This window comes from Artemia franciscana, unplaced genomic scaffold, assembly GCF_032884065.1.
Source record: "Artemia franciscana unplaced genomic scaffold, ASM3288406v1 PGA_scaffold_23, whole genome shotgun sequence".
In the NCBI taxonomy this organism is placed as follows: domain Eukaryota; kingdom Metazoa; phylum Arthropoda; class Branchiopoda; order Anostraca; family Artemiidae; genus Artemia; species Artemia franciscana.
In genome coordinates this window covers 1,384,053-1,406,545 of record NW_027062649.1, presented here as the reverse complement: position 1 = coordinate 1,406,545, position 22,493 = coordinate 1,384,053, and the positions used below count along the sequence as shown (strand labels likewise).

General features: G+C 35.5%; 3 protein-coding genes across 4 annotated transcripts in view; all 3 read right to left on the bottom strand.

Annotated features, from left to right (window-relative positions):
- LOC136041465 (golgin subfamily A member 4-like) overlaps window positions 1-22,493 on the bottom strand; it is a 122,526-nt gene that overhangs the window by 54,085 nt on the left and 45,948 nt on the right. For both annotated transcript variants that reach the window (XM_065726150.1, XM_065726151.1), the window contains 2 exons: window positions 18,921-19,066; window positions 13,265-13,484 (listed from right to left, as the gene is read on the bottom strand). In XM_065726150.1, coding sequence (XP_065582222.1) covers window positions 13,265-13,484; window positions 18,921-19,066 — 366 coding nt within the window. The remainder of the gene's footprint in view (window positions 1-13,264; window positions 13,485-18,920; window positions 19,067-22,493) is intronic.
- LOC136041509 (zinc finger protein 345-like) lies at window positions 730-9,599 on the bottom strand. The gene is made up of 3 exons (XM_065726216.1): window positions 7,443-9,599; window positions 4,553-4,926; window positions 730-2,742 (listed from the first exon to the last, which is right to left on the bottom strand). The coding sequence occupies exons 1-3, from the start codon at window positions 7,706-7,708 to the stop codon at window positions 1,376-1,378; spliced, it is 2,007 nt and encodes a 668-aa protein (XP_065582288.1). The 5' UTR covers window positions 7,709-9,599; the 3' UTR covers window positions 730-1,375.
- LOC136041500 (zinc finger protein 570-like) lies at window positions 4,796-5,938 on the bottom strand. Its single transcript, XM_065726201.1, has one exon. It carries the CDS (start codon window positions 5,835-5,837, stop codon window positions 4,944-4,946), a length of 894 nt encoding a protein of 297 aa, XP_065582273.1. The 5' UTR covers window positions 5,838-5,938; the 3' UTR covers window positions 4,796-4,943.

Below are 22,493 nucleotides of genomic sequence, written 5' to 3'. Positions count from 1 at the left end.
TACCAATCTGATCCTTCAAGTTACAAGCCTATAAAACACTTTAGATGTTGCAAACTGACACAGCCCAAATTAGTTTCAAATGTTGTTTTCTGCATGGAATACAAAATTTGGCCAAAGAAACTTGTGACTATAATTTCCAGATATGCTCTTTTGACGAGCTAAGTAAACAAGATTTTTGTTTTCGGGTTGCGTCTCTATTTCATTAGTAGTAAATTCTAATCTAAATACTATTTAAATAAAAAATAGACAGAATAGAGACCAACCACTCAGCTCCTCACTCCAAGTCAAGATTTGAGGTTCATTTACCACCACCTCCCCCTCCCGACCATAAATTATCCTGAATTTACAACTTGATCCCCAAAGCCATTCCCAGGATGTTACAGATACTTCTCTCAAATCATCTTGCTTTTTTATCTGACGACTTTTGATTTACCTTTATAATTTCTATAGGGACTTGGAGTGCAAAAGTGTTTTTGATGGACTGGGGACAAGACATTTTCCTCCCTGGTCGTCAAGTTGAAAATATGGAATGATGTTGGGTCTGAGGGCAAATGAACCTCAAATTTTGACTTGAAACGAAAGAAAAAACGAAAGAAAAAACGAAACTATGAAATAAACAAAGATGGATAATCAACCTGAATAACAATTTGTAACAATTAAAACTGTAACAATTTGTAAAACAATTAAACAGTTAAAACTAAAAACATTTCTGTTAATTGTCAAATATATAAAAAAAAATCATTCATTTGGCTTGCGTAATCGATTGCATAACCTTTTATTTTTGAAAAACGCCTATTGCTTCTTAAACAAGTACAAAATGTTCCTACTTTTAATTATAGGGAATGTGTGTCGGGGTTCGTCCTTTACTAAGCAAAATCGTAGTCAGTGACAAGATCACTTGATTTTTTTTTTTTGGGGGGGGGGGGGGTTGTCATCCTCTTTGTCAAAGTTAAGCCTATTTTTCAGCCTCATAGATGATATTGAGTAATAATAGAAAAAAAAAAATAAAAGCGGAGCTATATTTAAACCAAAGACGAGTGAAGTTTAAACTATGAAATTTAATTGAAACTTAAAACCGACAAAAATTTAAATGAATAAAATGAATTTAAAAAAAAAAAACAGAAATCCCCACAAAACAAGTAGGGCTGACACCCAGTATCACTTTTGAATTCTTCACATTCCTATAGTTTTTCACCAGCGTGCGTTTTCATATGCCTAGTCAAATTGCTCTTGGTGGAAAATTTCTTTTTGCATGCTTGACATTCATAGAGTTTTTCTCCATTGTGCGTTCTCATGTGCTGACCCAAACTAAATTGCGAAGAAATGTTCTTTTTGCACATATTCCATTCGTATGGTTTTTCATCAGTGTGGGTCCTCATATGTATAGCCAAATGGGACTTGGTAGAAGATTTTTTTTTTCGCATACTTCACATTCACAGGGTTTTTCTCCATTATGAGACCTCATATGCCTAGCCAATCTATACTTTGAAGGAAATTTCTTCTTGCAAACTTCACATTCATGTAGTTTTTCACCAGTGTGCATTCTCATATGCTCGTTTAAAGACTTTAACCAACCGAATTTCTTTTCACATGTTTCACATTCATAAAGTTTCTCACCAGTGTGGGTTCTCATATGCATGGTCAATATATACTTCCGAGGAAATTTCAATTCGCAAACGTCACATTCATGTAGTTTTTCACCAGTGTGGGTCCTCATATGTATAGCCAAATAGTCATTGGTAGAAAATATTTTTTCGCATACTTCACATTCATAGGGTTTTTCTCCATTATGAGACCTCATATGCCTAGTCAATCCGTGCTTTGAAGGGAATTTCTTCTTGCAAACTTCACATTCATGTAGTTTTTCACCAGTGTGCATTCTCATATGCTCGTTTAAAGACATTAACCAACCGAATTTCTTTTTACATGTTTCACATTCATAAAGTTTCTCACCAGTGTGGGTTCTCATATGCATGGCCAAATTGGACTTGGTAGAACATTTTTTTTTGCATACTTCACATTCATAGGGTTTTTCTCCATTATGAGACCTCATATGCCTAGCCAATTTGTACTTTGAAGGGAATTTCTTCTTGCAAACTTCACATTCATGTAGTTTTTCACCAGTGTGCATTCTCATATGCTCGTTTAAAGACATTAACCAACCGAATTTCTTTTTACATGTTTCACATTCATAAAGTTTCTCACCAGTGTGGGTTCTCATATGCATGGCCAATATATACTTCCAAGGAAATTTCTTTTCGCAAACGTCACATTCATGTAGTTTTTCACCAGTGTGGGTCCTCATATGTATAGCCAAATTGTCATTGGTAGAAAAAAATTTTTCGCATACTTCACATTCATAGGGTTTTTCTCCATTATGAGACCTCATATGCCTAGCCAATCCGTACTTTGAAGGGAATTTCTTCTTGCAAACTTCACATTCATGCAGTTTTTCACCAGTGTGCATTCTCATATGCTCGTTTAAAGACACTAACCAACCGAATTTCTTTTTACATGTTTCACATTCACATGGTTTTTCATCAGTGTGGGCTCTCATATGCCTAGTCAAATCGTTCTTGATAGAAAATTTCTTTTTGCAAGCTTCACATTCATAGATTTTTTCCAGTTGTATGTCTTCTTGGATTGTAAAGTCGGTCACTCCAGTCACATGCTGTGATTCTGAGTTAGGGCCAAAGTTTCCAATTCTTAGATCCATATCACTAAAGGTATAATGTACTTGTACTTGTTACTTGTATACTTATATAGCTACTTGCTTGTCGGAAAGAGATTGATGGATCTTCCTAGACAATGCTTGTTTTTATGCTATGAATGACGTCATTAAAAAAGCCTATGATGTGAATTTTCATGTGACGTCATTTACAGATATAATATAAATGCAGCATTCTATATTAGTGGATGACGTCATCAAGATACTGGTTTATATAAATATTATATGTGCCATATGTATTTTCCTCCAAAATTAAGGCTCTCCACAAATTTTCAGAAGGCTCCGCAGAAAAAATTCCGATCGGGCCCTGCATCCAGTCGATCCGACCCTGTCAAAATATTTTTGGTTTAGATATTTTCCTGGCCCTCTCTACCATTATGACCCTTACTCTACCCTTTTATCTCTTTCTACCAATCTGATCCTTCAAGTTACAAGCCTATAAAACACTTTAGATGTTGCAAACTGACACAGCCCAAATTAGTTTCAAATGTTGTTTTCTGCATGGAATACAAAATTTGGCCAAAGAAACTTGTGACTATAATTTCCAGATATGCTCTTTTGACGAGCTAAGTAAACAAGATTTTTGTTTTCGGGTTGCGTCTCTATTTCATTAGTAGTAAATTCTAATCTAAATACTATTTAAATAAAAAATAGACAGAATAGAGACCAACCACTCAGCTCCTCACTCCAAGTCAAGATTTGAGGTTCATTTACCACCACCTCCCCCTCCCGACCATAAATTATCCTGAATTTACAACTTGATCCCCAAAGCCATTCCCAGGATGTTACAGATACTTCTCTCAAATCATCTTGCTTTTTTATCTGACGACTTTTGATTTACCTTTATAATTTCTTTAGGGACTTGGAGTGCAAAAGTGTTTTTGATGGACTGGGGACAAGACATTTTCCTCCCTGGTCGTCAAGTTGAAAATATGGAATGATGTTGGGTCTGAGGGCAAATGAACCTCAAATTTTGACTTGAAACGAAAGAAAAAACGAAACTATGAAATAAACAAAGATGGATAATCAACCTGAATAACAATTTGTAACAATTAAAACTGTAACAATTTGTAAAACAATTAAACAGTTAAAACTAAATACATTTCTGTTAATTGTCAAATATATAAAAAAAAATCATTCATTTGGCTTGCGTAATCGATTGCATAACCTTTTATTTTTGAAAAACGCCTATTGCTTCTTGAACAAGTACAAAATGTTCCTACTTTTAATTATAGGGAATGTGTGTCGGGGTTCGTCCTTTACTAAGCAAAATCGTAGTCAGTGACAAAATCACTTGATTTTTTTTTTGGGGGGGGGGGTTGTCATCCTCTTTGTCAAAGTTAAGCCTATTTTTCAGCCTCATAGATGATATTGAGTAATAATAGAAAAAAAATAATAAAAGCGGAGCTATATTTAAACCAAAGACGAGTGAAGTTTAAACTATGAAATTTAATTGAAACTTAAAACCGACAAAAATTTAAATGAATAAAATGAATTTAAAAAAAAAAAAAACAGAAATCCCCACAAAACAAGTAGGGCTGACACCCAGTATCACTTTTGAATTCTTCACATTCCTATAGTTTTTCACCAGCGTGCGTTTTCATATGCCTAGTCAAATTGCTCTTGGTGGAAAATTTATTTTTGCATGCTTGACATTCATAGAGTTTTTCTCCATTGTGCGTTCTCATGTGCTGACCCAAACTAAATTGCGAAAAAATGTTCTTTTTGCACATATTCCATTCGTATGGTTTTTCATCAGTGTGGGTCCTCATATGTATAGCCAAATGGGACTTGGTAGAAGATTTTTTTGTTCGCATACTTCACATTCACAGGGTTTTTCTCCATTATGAGACCTCATATGCCTAGCCAATCTGTACTTTGAAGGAAATTTCTTCTTGCAAACTTCACATTCATGTAGTTTTTCACCAGTGTGCATTCTCATATGCTCGTTTAAAGACTTTAACCAACCGAATTTCTTTTCACATGTTTCACATTCATAAAGTTTCTCACCAGTGTGGGTTCTCATATGCATGGCCAATACATACTTCCGAGGAAATTTCAATTCGCAAACGTCACATTCATGTAGTTTTTCACCAGTGTGGGTCCTCATATGTATAGCCAAATAGTCATTGGTAGAAAAAAAATTTTCGCATACTTCACATTCATAGGGTTTTTCTCCATTATGAGACCTCATATGCCTAGCCAATCCGTGCTTTTAAGGGAATTTCTTCTTGCAAACTTCACATTCATGTAGTTTTTCACCAGTGTGCATTCTCATATGCTCGTTTAAAGACATTAACCAACCGAATTTCTTTTTACATGTTTCACATTCATAAAGTTTCTCACCAGTGTGGGTTCTCATATGCATGGCCAAATTGGACTTGGTAGAACATTTTTTTTTGCATACTTCACATTCATAGGGTTTTTCTCCATTATGAGACCTCATATGCCTAGCCAATTTGTACTTTGAAGGGAATTTCTTCTTGCAAACTTCACATTCATGTAGTTTTTCACCAGTGTGCATTCTCATATGCTCGTTTAAAGACATTAACCAACCGAATTTCTTTTTACATGTTTCACATTCATAAAGTTTCTCACCAGTGTGGGTTCTCATATGCATGGCCAATATATACTTCCAAGGAAATTTCTTTTCGCAAACGTCACATTCATGTAGTTTTTCACCAGTGTGGGTCCTCATATGTATAGCCAAATTGTCATTGGTAGAAAAAAATTTTTCGCATACTTCACATTCATAGGGTTTTTCTCCATTATGAGACCTCATATGCCTAGCCAATCCATACTTTGAAGGGAATTTCTTCTTGCAAACTTCACATTCATGCAGTTTTTCACCAGTGTGCATTCTCATATGCTCGTTTAAAGACACTAACCAACCGAATTTCTTTTTACATGTTTCACATTCATATGGTTTTTCACCAGTGTGGGCTCTCATATGCCTAGTCAAATCGTTCTTGATAGAAAATTTCTTTTTGCAAGCTTCACATTCATAGATTTTTTCCAGTTGTATGTCTTCTTGGATTGTAAAGTCGGTCACTCCAGTCACATGCTGTGAATCTGAGTTAGGGCCAAAGTTTCCAATTCTTAGATCCATATCACTAAAGGTATAATGTACTTGTACTTGTTACTTGTATACTTATATAGCTACTTGCTTGTCGGAAAGAGATTGATGGATCTTCCTAGACAATGCTTGTTTTTATGCTATGAATGACGTCATTAAAAAAGCCTATGATGTGAATTTTCATGTGACGTCATTTACAGATATAATATAAATGCAGCATTCTATATTAGTGGATGACGTCATCAAAATACTGGTTTATATAAATATTATATGTGCCATATGTATTTTCCTCCAAAATTAAGGCTCTCCACAAATTTTCAGAAGGCTCCGCAGAAAATATTCCGATCGGGCCCTGCATCCAGTCGATCCGACCCTGTCAAAATATTTTTGGTTTAGATATTTTCCTGGCCCTCTCTACCATTATGACCCTTACTCTACCCTTTTATCTCTTTCTACCAATCTGATCCTTCAAGTTACAAGCCTATAAAACACTTTAGATGTTGCAAACTGACACAGCCCAAATTAGTTTCAAATGTTGTTTTCTGCATGGAATACAAAATTTGGCCAAAGAAACTTATGACTATAATTTCCAGATATGCTCTTTTGACGAGCTAAGTAAACAAGATTTTTGTTTTCGGGTTGCGTCTCTATTTCATTAGTAGTAAATTCTAATCTAAATACTATTTAAATAAAAAATAGACAGAATAGAGACCAACCACTCAGCTCCTCACTCCAAGTCAAGATTTGAGGTTCATTTACCACCACCTCCCCCTCCCGACCATAAATTATCCTGAATTTACAACTTGATCCCCAAAGCCATTCCCAGGATGTTACAGATACTTCTCTCAAATCATCTTGCTTTTTTATCTGACGACTTTTGATTTACCTTTATAATTTCTTTAGGGACTTGGAGTGCAAAAGTGTTTTTGATGGACTGGGGACAAGACATTTTCCTCCCTGGTCGTCAAGTTGAAAATATGGAATGATGTTGGGTCTGAGGGCAAATGAACCTCAAATTTTGACTTGAAACGAAAGAAAAAACGAAAGAAAAAACGAAACTATGAAATAAACAAAGATGGATAATCAACCTGAATAACAATTTGTAACAATTAAAACTGTAACAATTTGTAAAACAATTAAACAGTTAAAACTAAATACATTTCTGTTAATTGTCAAATATATAAAAAAAAATCATTCATTTGGCTTGCGTAATCGATTGCATAACCTTTTATTTTTGAAAAACGCCTATTGCTTCTTGAACAAGTACAAAATGTTCCTACTTTTAATTATAGGGAATGTGTGTCGGGGTTCGTCCTTTACTAAGCAAAATCGTAGTCAGTGACAAAATCACTTGATTTTTTTTTTGGGGGGGGGGGGTTGTCATCCTCTTTGTCAAAGTTAAGCCTATTTTTCAGCCTCATAGATGATATTGAGTAATAATAGAAAAAAAATAATAAAAGCGGAGCTATATTTAAACCAAAGACGAGTGAAGTTTAAACTATGAAATTTAATAGAAACTTAAAACCGACCAAAATTTAAATGAATAAAATGAATTAAAAAAAAAAACAAAAACAGAAATCCCCACAAAACAAGTAGGGCTGACACCCAGTATCTCTTTCGAATTCTTCACATTCCTATAGTTTTTCACCAGCGTGCGTTTTCATATGCCTAGTCAAATTGCTCTTGGTGGAAAATTTATTTTTGCATGCTTGACATTCATAGAGTTTTTCTCCATTGTGCGTTCTCATGTGCTGACCCAAACTAAATTGCGAAGAAATGTTCTTTTTGCACATATTACATTCGTATGGTTTTTCACCAGTGTGGGTCCTCATATGTATAGCCAAATTGGACTTGGTAGAACATTTTTTTTTCGCATACTTCACATTCACAGGGTTTTTCTCCATTATGAGACCTCATATGCCTAGCCAATCTGTACTTTGAAGGAAATTTCTTCTTGCAAACTTCACATTCATGTAGTTTTTCACCAGTGTGCATTCTCATATGCTCGTTTAAAGACTTTAACCAACCGAATTTCTTTTCACATGTTTCACATTCATAAAGTTTCTCACCAGTGTGGGTTCTCATATGCATGGCCAATATATACTTCCAAGGAAATTTCTTTTCGCAAACGTCACATTCATGTAGTTTTTCACCAGTGTGGGTCCTCATATGTATAGCCAAATTGTCATTGGTAGAAAAATTTTTTTCGCATACTTCACATTCATAGAGTTTTTCTCCATTATGAGACCTCATATGCCTAGCCAATCCGTACTTTGAAGGGAATTTCTTCTTGCAAACTTCACATTCATGCAGTTTTTCACCAGTGTGCATTCTCATATGCTCGTTTAAAGATACTAACCAACCGAATTTTTTTTTACATGTTTCACATTCATATGGTTTTTCACCAGTGTGGGCTCTCATATGCCTAGTCAAATCGTTCTTGATAGAAAATTTCTTTTTGCAAGCTTCACATTCATAGATTTTTTCCAGTTGTATGTCTTCTTGGATTGTAAAGTCGGTCACTCCAGTCATATGCTGTGAATCTGAGTTAGGGCCAAAGTTTCCAATTCTTAGATCCATATCACTAAAGGTATAATGTACTTGTACTTGTTACTTGTATACTTATATAGCTACTTGCTTGTCGGAAAGAGATTGATGGATCTTCCTAGACAATGCTTGTTTTTATGCTATGAATGACGTCATTAAAAAAGCCTATGATGTGAATTTTCATGTGACGTCATTTACAGATATAATATAAATGCAGCATTCTATATTAGTGGATGACGTCATCATACTGGTTTATATAAATATTATATGTGCCATATGTATTTTCCTCCAAAATTAAGGCTCTCCACGAATTTTCTCAAACTTGTGACCTATTTACATCGATATTAGATCGACAAAGCTCAAGGGCAATCATTAGAATCATGAGGTATAACTAAAAAAAAAACTAAAAAAAGGTAAAAAACTAAAAACTAAAAAAAGACCAATTCAAAAACGAATGTATATACAGACCGGGACACCGGGACACAAATGACGACCGGGACACAGGGAATATAAATGACGACCGGGACACTTAAAGAGAAATTACAGACTGGGACACCGGGACACAAATGACGACCGGGACACAGGGAATATAAATGACGACCGGGACACAGGGACACAACTACAACGGGGACGCCGGGGGGGCACAGGGGTATATATAAATGACGACGGCGATACAGGGAATGTTCGATTAGCAATCACCATCAACAAAGCTCAAGGGCAATCATTAGAATCATGAGGCATAATTAAAAAAAAACTAAAAAAAAGGTAAAAAACTACAAACAAAAAAAAGACCAAAAAAACTAAAAAGGTAAAAACTACAAAAAAAACTAAAAACAAAAAAGAAAAAAAAATAAAAAACTAAAAAAAGGATAAAAACCAAAAAAAAACTAAAAAGAAAAAAAGGGGAAAAACACAAAAATTTATTTCATCATATACCAATTCAAAAACGAATGTATATACAGACCGGGACACAAATGACGACCGGGACACAGGGTATATAAATGACGACCGGGACACAGGGACACAACTATAACGGGGACGCCGGGGGACACAGGGGGATATATAAATGACGACGGCGACACAGGGAATGTTCGATTAGCAATCACCATCAACAAAGCTCAAGGGCAATCATTAGAATCATGAGGTATAGATCTGAATACGGATTGTTTTTCCATGGACAATTATATGTTGCATGTTCAAGAGTCGGTAAACCTGACAATCTATTTATATGCACAGACAATGGGACAGCGAAGAATGTTGTATATTCGCAAGTTTTACGTAGTTAAAAACATATATATATGTATTTTTAGTTAAAAACATATATGCAGATATATATATATATATATATATATGACATATATATATGTCATATATATATATATATATATATATATATATATATATATATATATATATATATATATATATATATATATATATATATATATATATATATATATATATATATATATATATATATATATATATATCTATATATATATATATATATATATATATATATATATATATATATATATATATATATATATATATATATATATATATATATATATATATATATATATATATGGCCGTTATTGTCCATAATTTAAACTGTAAGCTTCTTTCTTTATGAGTGGCTCCGAAATAGAAGAAAAAAGCGTAGGAAGCCTGCTAGCCCAAAAAAGCTTGTTAACGTTTAGTTTTATGGAGATTTATTCTGTGAATTTTCTGAATATATATCTGCCTTTATTGAAGACATATATTGATGAAAAATAATGGAGACGATTAAGACTGATATGGTAATCTTGCAGAAAAATCAAGTAATGTTATTTCTAAAGTAATTTTGGCATTTCTAAGTTCGTTTTTCCAAAATAACTATAAAAAACCTTACAATAAATAAAAGAAATAATAAATTAATCTATTTAATTTTTTTTAATTTCTAATAATAAATTTGGAAGATCATAAATTTTAAGTTTAGAACATCACCATATATTCTTGATGGAAGCATTAGATGCTAAAGTAACTGTTGATGTAAATATACAGCCTTGTATAATTTATTTTATAATCTGATTTCATGGTTATAGGCTGTTCTTTTTTCTCGTATTTCCATAATTCAAACGGATCTGACTTTTCAATTTAAAAGATTGCAATTCCCAATTCGATTAGCACTTGCAATCACCATAAAAAAAAGCTCAAGGGTAATCATTAGAAAAATGCGGTATAGTTCTTAATACGGATTGTTTTTCCCGTGGACAATTATATGTTTCATGCTCAAGAGTCAATAAACCGGACCGGATCTGATCGGAATTTAAAATAAGAGCTCTGAGACACGAGTTCTTCTAAATATATAATTTCATTAAGATCCGATAAACCGTTCGTAAGTTAAAAATACCTCATTTTTTTCTAATTTTTCCGAATTAACCGTCCTTCCAATCCATCCCCCAGACGGTCAAATTGGGGAAGCGACTATTTCTAATTTAATCTGGTCGGGTCCCAGATACGCCTGCCAACTTTCAGCGATCGCTATATCGATCACGTATATAGTTTTGGAACTTCTTCATGTAAAAATTGGGGTCGTTCGGGATTCAACCTGAAACCTCACGCGCCCTAAGAGAGAATCATACCCCTAGACCACAACCCATGTATAACAAGAACAATCACTTGTTTTACCAGCAAATAAAATTCTTTTCAACCATCTTGTTCGCTCCCCCCCCCCCAGATGGTCGAATCGGGAAGAGACTATTTCTAATTTAATCCAGTCTGGTCCCTGATACGCCTGCCGACTTTCATCGTCCTAACTTATCTGGAAGTGCCCAAACTAGCAAATCCCCCCAACTCCCCCAAAGAGAGCGGATCCGGTCCGGTTATGTCAATAATGTATCTAGGACATGTGCTTATTCTTCCCACCAGGTTTCATCCCGATCTCTACACTCTAAGCGTTTTCCAAAATTTCTGGTTCCCCCCCCAACTCCCCCCAATGACACTGGATCCAGTCAGGATTTGAAATATGGGCTCTGAGAAACGAGGTCCTTTTAAATATCAAATTTCATTAGGATCCAATCACCCGTTCGTAAGTTAAAAATACCTCATTTTTTCTAATTTTTCCGAATTACCGATTTAGGTCCCCCCCCCCAACTCCCCCAAAAACAGTGGATCCGGTCGGATTATGTCAATTACGTATCTATAACTTCTGCGTATTCTTCCCACCGAGTTTCATCCCGATCTCTAATCGGGTTTCGGGTTTCTAATCTAAGTTTCATCCCACTCAAAGCGTTTTCCAAAATTTCTGGTTCCCCCCCCCCCCCCCAACTCCCCCCAATGACACTGGATCCAGTCGGGATTGAATATAAGAGGTCTAAGTTACGAGGTCTTTCTAAATATCAAATTTCTTTAAGATCTGATGACTCGTTCGTAGGTTAAAAATACCTCATTTTTCTAGTTTTTCCGAATTAACACCCCCCCCCCTTCAACTCTCCCAAAGAGAATGGATCCGGTCCAGTTATGTCTATCACGTATCTAGGACTAATGCCTATTCTTCCCATCATGATTCATCCCGATCTCTCCACTCCAAGCATTTTCCAAGATTTCCGGTCCCCCCCCCCCCAACGACATTGGATCCGGTAGGGGTTTAAAATAAGAGGTCTGAGTCACGTGGCCCTTCTAAATATCAAATTTCATTAAGATCTGATCACTTGGATTAAAATAGCTCATTTTTTCTAATTTTTTCAAATAACCCTCCCCCCCCCCAACTCCCCCAAAGAGAGCGGATCCGTTCCGGTAATGTCAATCACGTATCTAGGACTTGTGCTTGTTTTTACCACCAAGTTTCATCCCTATCTAAGCGTATTCCAAGATTTCAGGTTTCCTCCTCAAACTGCCCCAAATGTCACAACATTCAGGATTTAAAATAAAAGCTCTGGGACACGAGGTCCTTCTAAATATCAGATTTTATTAGGATCCAATTACCCATTCGTAAGTTAAAAATACTTCATTTTTTCTAATTTTTCCGAATTACCGAATTGGGCCCCCCCCCCAACTCCGCCAAAGAGAGCGGATCCAGTCCGGTTATGTTAATCACGTATCTAGGACTTGTGCTTATTCTTCCCACCAATTTTCATCCCGATCTCTCCACTCTAAGTGTTTTCCAAGATTTCCGGTTTCCCCCTCCCTTCAACTCCCCCAATGAAACTGGAGCCGGTAGGAATTTTAATTAAGAGATCTGAGTTACGAGTTCCTTCTAAACATCAAATATCATTAAGATCTGATCACTCGTTCGTAAGTTAAAAATAGCTCATTTTTTCTAATTTTTCGAATTACCCCCCCCCCCCCACTTCCCCAATGGCACTGGATGCGGTCAGGATTTAGAATAAGAGGTCTGAGTTACGGGGTCCTTCTAAAATATCAAGTTTCGTTAAGATCCGATCACTCGTTCGTAAGTTAAAACTAGCTCATTTTTTCTAATTTCCAAATTATACCATCCCCCCCAACTCCCCCAAAGATGGTCGAATTACGGATACGACTATTTCTAATTTAATCTGGTCTGGTCCCTGATACGCCTGCCAAAGTTCATCGTCCTAGCTTATCTGGAAGTGCCCAAACTAGCAAAACCGGGACAGACAGACCGACGGAAATTGCAATCACTATATGTCACTTGGTAAATACTAAGCGCCATAAAAATTCATAAGGCATTTTCAAATTCAGTGTGAGAAATTTCATCAGAAGTAAATATTTCCATTTGTAATCCCAAAAAGGAAATCACAAAATCCCAAAAATATTTCAGTCTTGTTCCTCAGCATCACAAATCTGAATTTTGATAGTTAGAAAAAGTAAGCCACTGAAAATCAATTTGGCAATAAAAAAAAAATATTATAAAACTATCCCTTTATTAGCATAAAGGAATATTTTCTTACCCTTAACTGATAAGAGCTCTTTTTCTGTTAAGGTGGTACCTAGTTTCCTTTTTAGCCTTTGCATTTCTTCTTCTTGTTTAAGGAGTTCTTCATGAACCTGTTGTTTTGTTTCAGCTGAGGCTAACATGGCGGTTTCTTCTCTTTTTCGTAAAGCTTCTATTTCTTCCCTGGCCAGGTTCAAGCTTTCAGTCAGCTGACTAAGTTCATTCTTCCGAGTTTCCTGAAAAATTGCAAACTGTTAGGCTAAGTAGAAACAACTCAAAGGTGTAAAAATCAGAAAACAAATGCAATTTAAAAGAGTATAACTCTCACAACAAAAGATAAAAATAGTACAATTGTTTACAAAAACTGAATTTTCTTTTATTGAAGAAGCACAATCACTTTTTGTCACTTGCAGGAATAGTTGGATTTGGGTAATTTAAAATTACCAGTTGGAAAATTCAAAGCTGGAAAAAAACAAGAAAAAAATGAAACTGTAACCAAGTCCTCCGAGGAGCGGATCTAGAGCAAAATGTTAGGAGGGGGGAGAATGTGACAAGGGCACCAATGACCAAAATTTTGGAGGGACCGAATAGAACAAAGGTGCCAATAATTGCCCAAATTGACAAATTTATTCTAAAAAAGAGTGAAAAAAGAAAAAGAAACAGGGCAAGAGGGCACCAGAAAAATTTTGGAGGTGCCCAAGCCCCCCCCCCCCCGGCCCCCCAGGATCCGCTGGTGAGTCTTCCTCTCACAACAAAAGACAAAAAAGTTTAATTATTTATAAACAACTGGGAAATGTTTGCTCTTAAAAAAGTGTAACCACTTTTTCCCGCTTGCAGAAACAGCTAGATTTGAATAATTCAAAATTATCAGTTGGAAAATTCAAAAGGGAAAAAACCTAAGAAAATAAATTAAATTGTAAGCAAGTCCTCCTCTCGCAACAAAAGAGGAAACAAGTTTTACTATTTACAAAATCTGAGAAATTTTGCTCTTAAAAAAGCGTAACCACTTTTTCTCGCTTGCAGGAACATTTAGATTTGAATAATTCAAAACTATCAGTTGGAAAATTCAAAGGTGAAAAAACCTAAGAAAATAAATGAAATCGTAAGGAAGTCCTCCTCTCGCCAGGGGCGAGCCAAGGATTTTCTTTGGTGGGGGGAGCACACAATAGGTCGCATCGATAAACTTGCGAACAAAGAAATACCCAAAATTTAAAGGGAACCTCGACAGTTAGGTATTTGGCGGAAATGATCGTAAATTTAATCTAAAATCTGAGGGTTAAAGTTCTAATAAATCTGTTGAAGCTAAAATGGTTCCCTTTTTAAGGGAACCCCTTTTTAAGCTACTGTAAACAGAAAACAGTAGCTTATAAAAACCATCGCGCCATAAAAAAAAATAAAAAGCTGTTCACCATCTATAAAAAATATGATATTTAATATTTTTCGCATAATTTTTTGCCTTTGCACTTCTGACCGTTATAGCGAGTGAGTTAAGCTTTTATTGTAAAAAAAAAAGAGAAAAAAATTGGTCTAGAACCATCTTTTGGGGTCATGCACTCTTATTGACAATTTGTATAGGTCAAACCGTTTAGCATGTAACCTAAATTTGTGGCATCGCTCAGTAGCTATGATAATAATGGAGAATAGGAAATTAGGATAAAGATACAACTTGTATATTCGTAAAAGATATATTAAACACTAAATACTAGTTTTGTTTAGGGGTGTAACAAGAAAAACAGAACGAAGAGATAGAAATACATAGAAGACATTTAAAACAAGGGTTTTGAGTATAAGCAATAAAGCATTAACTAATCACTGTTTCTTTTTTAAAAATAGTGTTTTAATAAACAGTGTCCACTTTGACGAAATCTCAAAAAATTGCTAATCAAAATTTTACTTTTCATAACAGTGTAGCGTATCTTTTCACTTTTTAAAATTTGATATATTTCGCTTAAATTACAGAATTCACAATTTTAAAAGTAAAAGTCTATTTCTGTATTTCCACTCCCGCCATTTCTATTTGCTACAGGGTCGATGTCTACCTTAATATTTCGGTGCATGTTTATAAGGGCTAGTCCCGTCAATCTAGAGTCCTGTAAGTTTAGAGCTCCTCGTTAGTATTTCCTCTTCTATTCACCTTAAAACATTCCAATAAAGACCAAAATCGTCAGAAAAATATGAACTCTAATAAAAATGCATGTAGGTGTGTGCTTCAAAATAAGTATATGAGTAGAAATACTCCTTAAAAAACAAATAATTATGTGTTTAATATTTCTATATTTGATAGGTATAGATTGGTGATTTAAATTCTCAGGGTTTCAAACTGTGGTGGATTTCTAATTATTTTTTTTTTAATCTTGATATTTTTTGATATTCAATTCAAAGTTTAAACCTCGACATGACTGTTGAGCACAAAAATAAAAGTTTGAAATTTGACTAAGATTTAGAATTAAGTAAGAGAATTATCCTACAAAATTTTGATTTATAAACAACTAATCGTGGAAATATGATTGAATGGCATGTATCAAAATAAGTATAAAAATCCTCAGCGGTATATATATATATAGCAGTTTAGACAATTTTATAGACAAATATATGCAACCCCTATACAAAAACATAACTATATCTTGTGACTGGTCGGTATTGAGAAGGTGAGAAATTTTGAAGCAATATTGTAGTTACGTTCCCTTCCCGTGGTTAACTCAAGTTGTGTGAATTTCCACTTTTTATCAACATTTACTAGTAAATGTTTGAAAAAAAAAATCAATGCCATTCCACTGATTCAAACTGAGAATTCAGAGATCCATCTATACCAGCTAGATGAAAAAAAATTAATTATTTGCCTTCTTTTAAAAACAATTTTTCGAAAATCTATTCTTCTTAAATAATTACTCCGACCTTTGAAGGAGTATTTCGACTCATATACTTAGTTTTTAAGTATATAATTATACGAACCTTGATTAACGGTCTAAAGAGTTTGGCTTTTATTCTATGTTTTAAGATGAACAGAGGATGTGGCATGTCATATAATGCAGAGGTTTAATTAGATGAAAATAGGCAGTAAAGTGGCCACGATTTGCAAATCAAAAACATATTAATATTTTTTGCACTGCTCATACATTTACTTTCTATTATACAAATCTCCTAAAGAACAACATTTTTGTAAAACCATCCCGCTTCGCAAAAAAAGAAAACCCAAAAAACCAAAACAGAATGCCAAAGAAAGTAATGATATCAATTTCTTCACCTCAGGGCCATAGCAAGAATCGAAATCAAATTTCTGACAGTAAAAAGAAGTAAATATTTTGCTTTTCAACTCCGTTGTGACAGAACAATCGTGAAATATCATTTCGACAGCCTAAACAAGTTCCCTCCTTGTCATTTCCCCTCCTTGTCAGAGGGGAGGGAAGACTTTCCCCTCCTTGCCATTACGAAATGAAGATCTTTGCCTCCCAGTTGGCTTCTGTGGTAATACGGACAGATTTTCTTGATAAATCTAAACTTAATAAAATACTTTTCGGCGGTATGCGCGGTGGCGGTCATTACTAAAATCTAACTGAGACCGAACAAAGTAACTGAAACTTTCTTTCAAACTTGTTGTAAAAAGAAACAGTCTTAATAATTAAATACTTATTAAAAACTCAACTACTAAAAACCAATACAAAAAAAAATAACTTTCGTCCCAACCCAAACCAGAGCAAGCCGTCCCAACCACAAATCCACCATTACGTCAGGGTGTGGGGAGGGGGTGGGGGATAGGGTCGTACACCTTTCGACCCCCCCCCCCTGGATCCATCACTGTATCTCGCAAAAAAAATAAAAAAGTTTGATTATTTACAAAAAAATGAGTAATTTTTGCTCTTAAAAAACTATAATACCTTTTTCTCACTTGCAGGTTTAGTTGGATTTGAATAAATCAAAATTAGCAGTTGGACAATTCAAAGGTGAAAAAGGCTGAGAAAATAAATGAAATTATAACTAAGTACCCCTCTCAGAAGAAAAGACATTAAAGTGTATTATTTACAAGAAATTGAGAAATTTTTGCTCTTAAAAAGTATAACAGTTTTTCTCGTTTGCAGGAATAGCTGGATTTGGATAATTCAAAGGGGAAGTTGAGAAAATAAATTAAACTGTAACTAAGTACCCCTCTCACATCAGAAAAAAAATGGTTTCATTATTTATGATTATTAAATTTGTTATTGTTTAGCTTTTCCATATATAGGTGTATATATTAAACCTTCATTTTCGTCAGTTCGTACAATGAAATAAATAAAGCAAAGAAGAAAAAACATTTCTGAAAGCCAGCTAGCCTGTCCACAAGGGTTTAACTAAATAAATCAGAAATACACGCCCATACACATTAAAGAAACATCCAAAATTGTAAATTCAGAAAAAAAAGAAGAATTCAAAAACGAAAGAAAAAAACGAAACAAAAGAAAGTTTTTTTATATTTAGATTTAAGCAAGCCTTAAGAAATCAATGCCTAGCCTTAACCTTTACTGTTGTACCTTTATTTGAAGTGTTTAAGATACTTCACAGGGAAGACTTAAACTAACTTATAAAAATATAACATGTAATTTATAAAAGTTATGTAAATATTATTTGCATAAATAATTACTCAAATTATATAATTACATAGCTTATCAATAATACAATGGGTAGAAAAACTATGAAGTTGACAAGCTGAGTTCTTCGGCTACAATGAAATGTTTTATTATTGTTTTGTACTGTTTATTAATGTTTTATATGTTAATCAAATCTTAGGTATTCATTTGATTGACCATATATCAAACAATAGGTTGTATGAAAAATGTGGTTCGATTTTACTTTTCAGGGTCACAAGGAAGAAAGGCTAGATGTCTAGGCCACATATGGAGGGTTGTCAAAGATTGTCCCTTTTTGTTAACTATTTGGAGTCAAATGAAAAGCATGTCGTCCCCGAACGGTGTGAGGCCATGAGAAAGATTTAGAGCAAAAAAAAATAATGCGAGGAGTAGAGACTAAAACTTTGAATACAGTGAGCGGAGGAGCAGCATGCGCAGCTATGCCAGCCTCGAGTAGCTATGTGCTGCAGTGAGTTGTTAGCAGAAGTAGCGATAGATAAGAATAGCGTTAACAAATAGAAAGATCAGAACAAAATAGCACTACTACAACTACTGCAGCACCAGGCCGCCTGAGGCCAACACAGAAACGCCCTGTCCTCCTCCATCCCAATCTGCTCAACGACTCCCTCTTTAAGGCCTCCCAGGAAGTTCCTATTTCTGTTAAATCTTTCCTTACGATATCCTCCCACCCCGACTGGGAAAGACCTTCTTTTCGTCTGGCCCTAGACGGTTGGCCGAAAAGGACAATCTTTGGCAATCTGTCATCATTCATCCGCATACCATTTCTCTCATTACAGACCTAGAAAGCGGGATTGAACCATACTCTTCGTTGAGCCTACTGATTGAGATATCGTCAGTCAGTTTGATATCCAAAACAATCAGTAGGTGAATCGACTACGATTCGTAGTCGATCCGTGCAATAATCGTAGTCGATTATTGGTACGACTAGTATTCGTAGTCGTACAAATAGTCAAAGTTATATCCTGAAAATGAATTACGTATTCGTAATTAAAGTAATGAATAAATTATGAAAACACAAAGTAATCGATGTAACTAAAAGCTAGTTAATACCTTGATACTTGCTAGCTCTTGTTCGCTTTCAGCTATCTTATTCGTTGCTGTTTCAAGCTCTTTTTTCATCTGCTCTACTATTTCTTTATCACCTTTAATTTTCTCTGTGCATTTTTTTAGGAGATCTTCATATCGCCTCACACGACCTATAAAAAAGAAGAGGGCAGATATAAATTCAATGGTGCACCAAAATTAGAATGGCCATACTTAGTAATCTATTTTTTCCCTGAGGTTGTTTATAACTGTGGTGATTTTCTACCCTTTTTTGGCTGCATAAGACTTGGTACTCAATCATAAATACTGATGAAGTTACGCTGACTCGAGATTTTTATTGATATTAATTATTAACCTTATCTCCTATCCTTTCAACTGATTGCGTTAAATGAAGCTAAATAGCTACGCATCCAAGTCAGTCGATGAATACAATGACCTTGACCAAGATAACGACGAGCTGGTTCGGCTCTGACAGTGTGGTATTCGAAAATTTAAGAGTTGCTTCTGAAGCGACTCTATGTAGGAGGGAAGGGGATATGCAGGACTTTTGCATAAATTGATAGACTTACAGATCTCTTATGGATGTCCAGCCTTTAAAAGAAAGATGAGATACTATTTACTCCCAAAGACTACCACAAGCTCTAAAAGAGCCGAATTCACAGCATGCGTAAAAAAACCCTAAAGACTCCTTAAAAACGAAATATATCAATCTAAATGTCAACCATAGGCAGCGCAATAGCGGTGCCTAGGTAAAGAAGGATGTTGGCATAATTTTTTTTTTTTTTTTTTTTTTTTTTTTGCGCAAACCATTCCCCAGACACATCCGATCAACATTTTGATACAGCCATTTTGTTCAACATAGTTGAAAGGTCTGAAAATTAGGTCTTTGAGGATGACGACCCCACCCATGATCCTCTGGACAAGGGCTGTAAGTTGCCCTTGGAAAATATAAAGTTTTTATAGAAAGCGTTGTCGTAGCAACTTCAAAAAGGGTTGATCCGATTGGAAATTAGAGGACTAGTACCATTTTTCTTAATCGAATGTGATTTTAGGGCAAATGCCCCCCCCCCCGCCCCCATCGTTTTCACAAACATTTCCAATACAAATTTTGAGATAGCCATTTTGTTCAACGTCTTTGAATGGTCCAGAAATTATGTCTTTAAGAATGACTAATCTCCCCAGCCCTCAGGGCAAGGGTTGTAAATTATGCCCTAGGGGCATATAAGGTTTGTACAGACAGCGTGGTCATACAAACTTCGGAGGGGGCACATTAGGATTGGTAATCAGAAGCTCTATTGTCCTTTTTAAAAGTTTAAGTAATCGGAGGGCGGTTACCCCCCCCCCCACACACACACACGTCGTATTGTTGCAGAATGCATCTAATATAAATTTTGAAATAGCCCTTTTATTCAAAATAGTCTAAATATTATATGAAAAGGCTCTTGGGGTTGAAACAAACCCCCGGAGCCTGGAGCAAGGGTTGCAAGTTATGCCCAGGGGGTGTTTAAGGTTTGTATGGAAGGGATAGTTGCATAAACTTTAGAGAAGGCTCATTTGGTTTAAGATTGGAAGTTCTAGTTCCTTTTTAAAAGTCAAAAGTGAGGGAGGGCATTAGCTCCTGCCCCCCCACCCCGACTACCCCTCTTCACCATACGAATCTGATTAAAATTGTGAGATAACGATTTTGATCGCTGATCTTTGAGATAGCGATTGGACAAAATTTCCCAAAGAACATATAACAATGCCTCTAGGGTTGACACAACCTCCCAGTGCCCAGAGGATAGGGTTGTAACTCATGACGTGGGATTATATAAGGTTTTTATGGAATGGGTGGTCGCATAAACTTCGTATGGGGTCATCTGGTTTAAAATTGAACTTTATATTGCCCTTTTTAAGAGTCAAAAGTAATTAGAACACAACCAGCCCCCTCCCCACTCATCATTTCCCCAAAGACAGCAAATCAAAATTTGGAGATAGCAATTTTGTTGACTGTAGTTGAAGGGTCCGGAAATAATATCTTTGAGGAAGACACCGCTATAGCTCTCAAGGCAAGGGCTATAAGTTATGCCCCAGAGACATATAAATTTTTATAGAACGCGTGGTTATATATACTTCGGAGGGGACTCATTGGATTGGTAATCAGAATTTCTAGTACCCTTTTTAAGAGTCAAAGTGATCAAAGAGCAGCTATCCCCCTGAGGCTAGGGTTGTACGTTGTGCCAAGAGGGCATGTAAGGTTTTATGGAATGAGCGGTCATATTAACTTCAGATGGAGATTATTTGATTTGAAATTGTAATGTCCTATGGAAGCTATAGCGCCCTTTTTAAGAATCAAAGTGATTCGAGAGAAGCCAGTCCCCCCCCTCCACGCTCATCATGTCCCTTAAGACCCTCAATCAAGATTTGGACATAACAATTTTGTTCATCTTAGTTGAAGGTTTCGGAAATTATGTCCGTAAGGAAAACATCCCTCCCCCTACAGCTTTCAGAGCAAGAGTTGCAAGTTATGCCCTGGCGGCATACAAGGTTCTTATTGAAAGGGTGGTCGTAGATGCCTTGGAGGGGACTCATTGGATTGATGACGAGAAGTTCTAGTGCCCTTTTTAAGAGTCAAAGCAATCAGAGCGCAGCTACCCCCCCCCCCAAACACACACATAACCACGTCAAGTTTTCCCGAGATGCTTCCAGTAGATATTTTGAGACAGTCCTTTTATTCAAAATAGTCATAAGTTCATATGACAAGGCTTTCGAGGTAGATACAAACCCCCAAAGCCTAAATAAGTTGCATAAACTTTAAAAGTGAATCATTTGGTTGAAATTGGAAGCTCTAGTTCCCTTCTAAGTGTCCACAGTGAATGGGTGGTAGCATTAAAATCAAATGTCTCTCATTTGATTTTAAATTGGTAGTTATAGTGCCCTTTTTAAGAGTCAAAGTGATTTTAGACAAACCCCCCACCCACGCCCATCATTTCCCATAACGAACATCCAAGCAAAGTTTTAGATATCAATTTTTTCAGCATTGTAAAAAAGGTTCAGTAATTATGCGTTTGGAGATGTCACCCCCCCCCCCCCGAGGCATCAGGGCAAGGGCTACAAGTTATGCAATTTGTTCATTTTTTACATACAGTATATGCTATTGAGAAAAGGTGTGCATGTTTGACCTCTACTTTTCCAAAATACGAAGGGCATTAAGATGAGTCTTTCAGGAAATGTTGAGGGGAGTGTTGAACAGAATTATAACGTATGTAAATGGGCTGTCAAAAGGGTGTAACTCAGGAATGACTTAGTATATTAATTTGTAATTTTCAGGAAATGATAAAGGAGATGATCAATTGACCAAAAAGGTAACATTTGCACGCTACTATTACTGCTACAACTACTGCTGCTTCTAATGCTACCACAAGTACTATTACTATTACCACCACTATCACTCAAACTACTTCTTTTGTAGCTGAGGACACTGAAAAAAAATATCTAAGGAAACGTTGAGGGGAAAGTTGAACTAAATCAAAATATGCTATGTGTATACAGATTGCTGACACGGGCATGTCCGCAATATTTTTGTAACGGTTTATCATA

Excerpts from the sequence above, each read along its gene's own strand:
- LOC136041500 (XM_065726201.1), bottom strand. The coding sequence starts at position 5,837 with ATGGATCTAAGAATTGGAAACTTTGGCCCTAACTCAGATTCACAGCAT.
- LOC136041509 (XM_065726216.1), bottom strand. The coding sequence starts at position 7,708 with ATGGAGAAAAACCCTGTGAATGTGAAGTATGCGAAAAAAAAATGTTCT. Across the intron at positions 4,927-7,442 it reads ACGCACGCTGGTGAAAAACT|GCATATGAGGTCTCATAATG; the intron begins ATAGGAATGTGA and ends CGGATTGGCTAG. Across the intron at positions 2,743-4,552 it reads TGGAGAAAAACCCTGTGAAT|TACAAGTACATTATACCTTT; the intron begins GTGAAGTATGCG and ends ACAAGTAACAAG.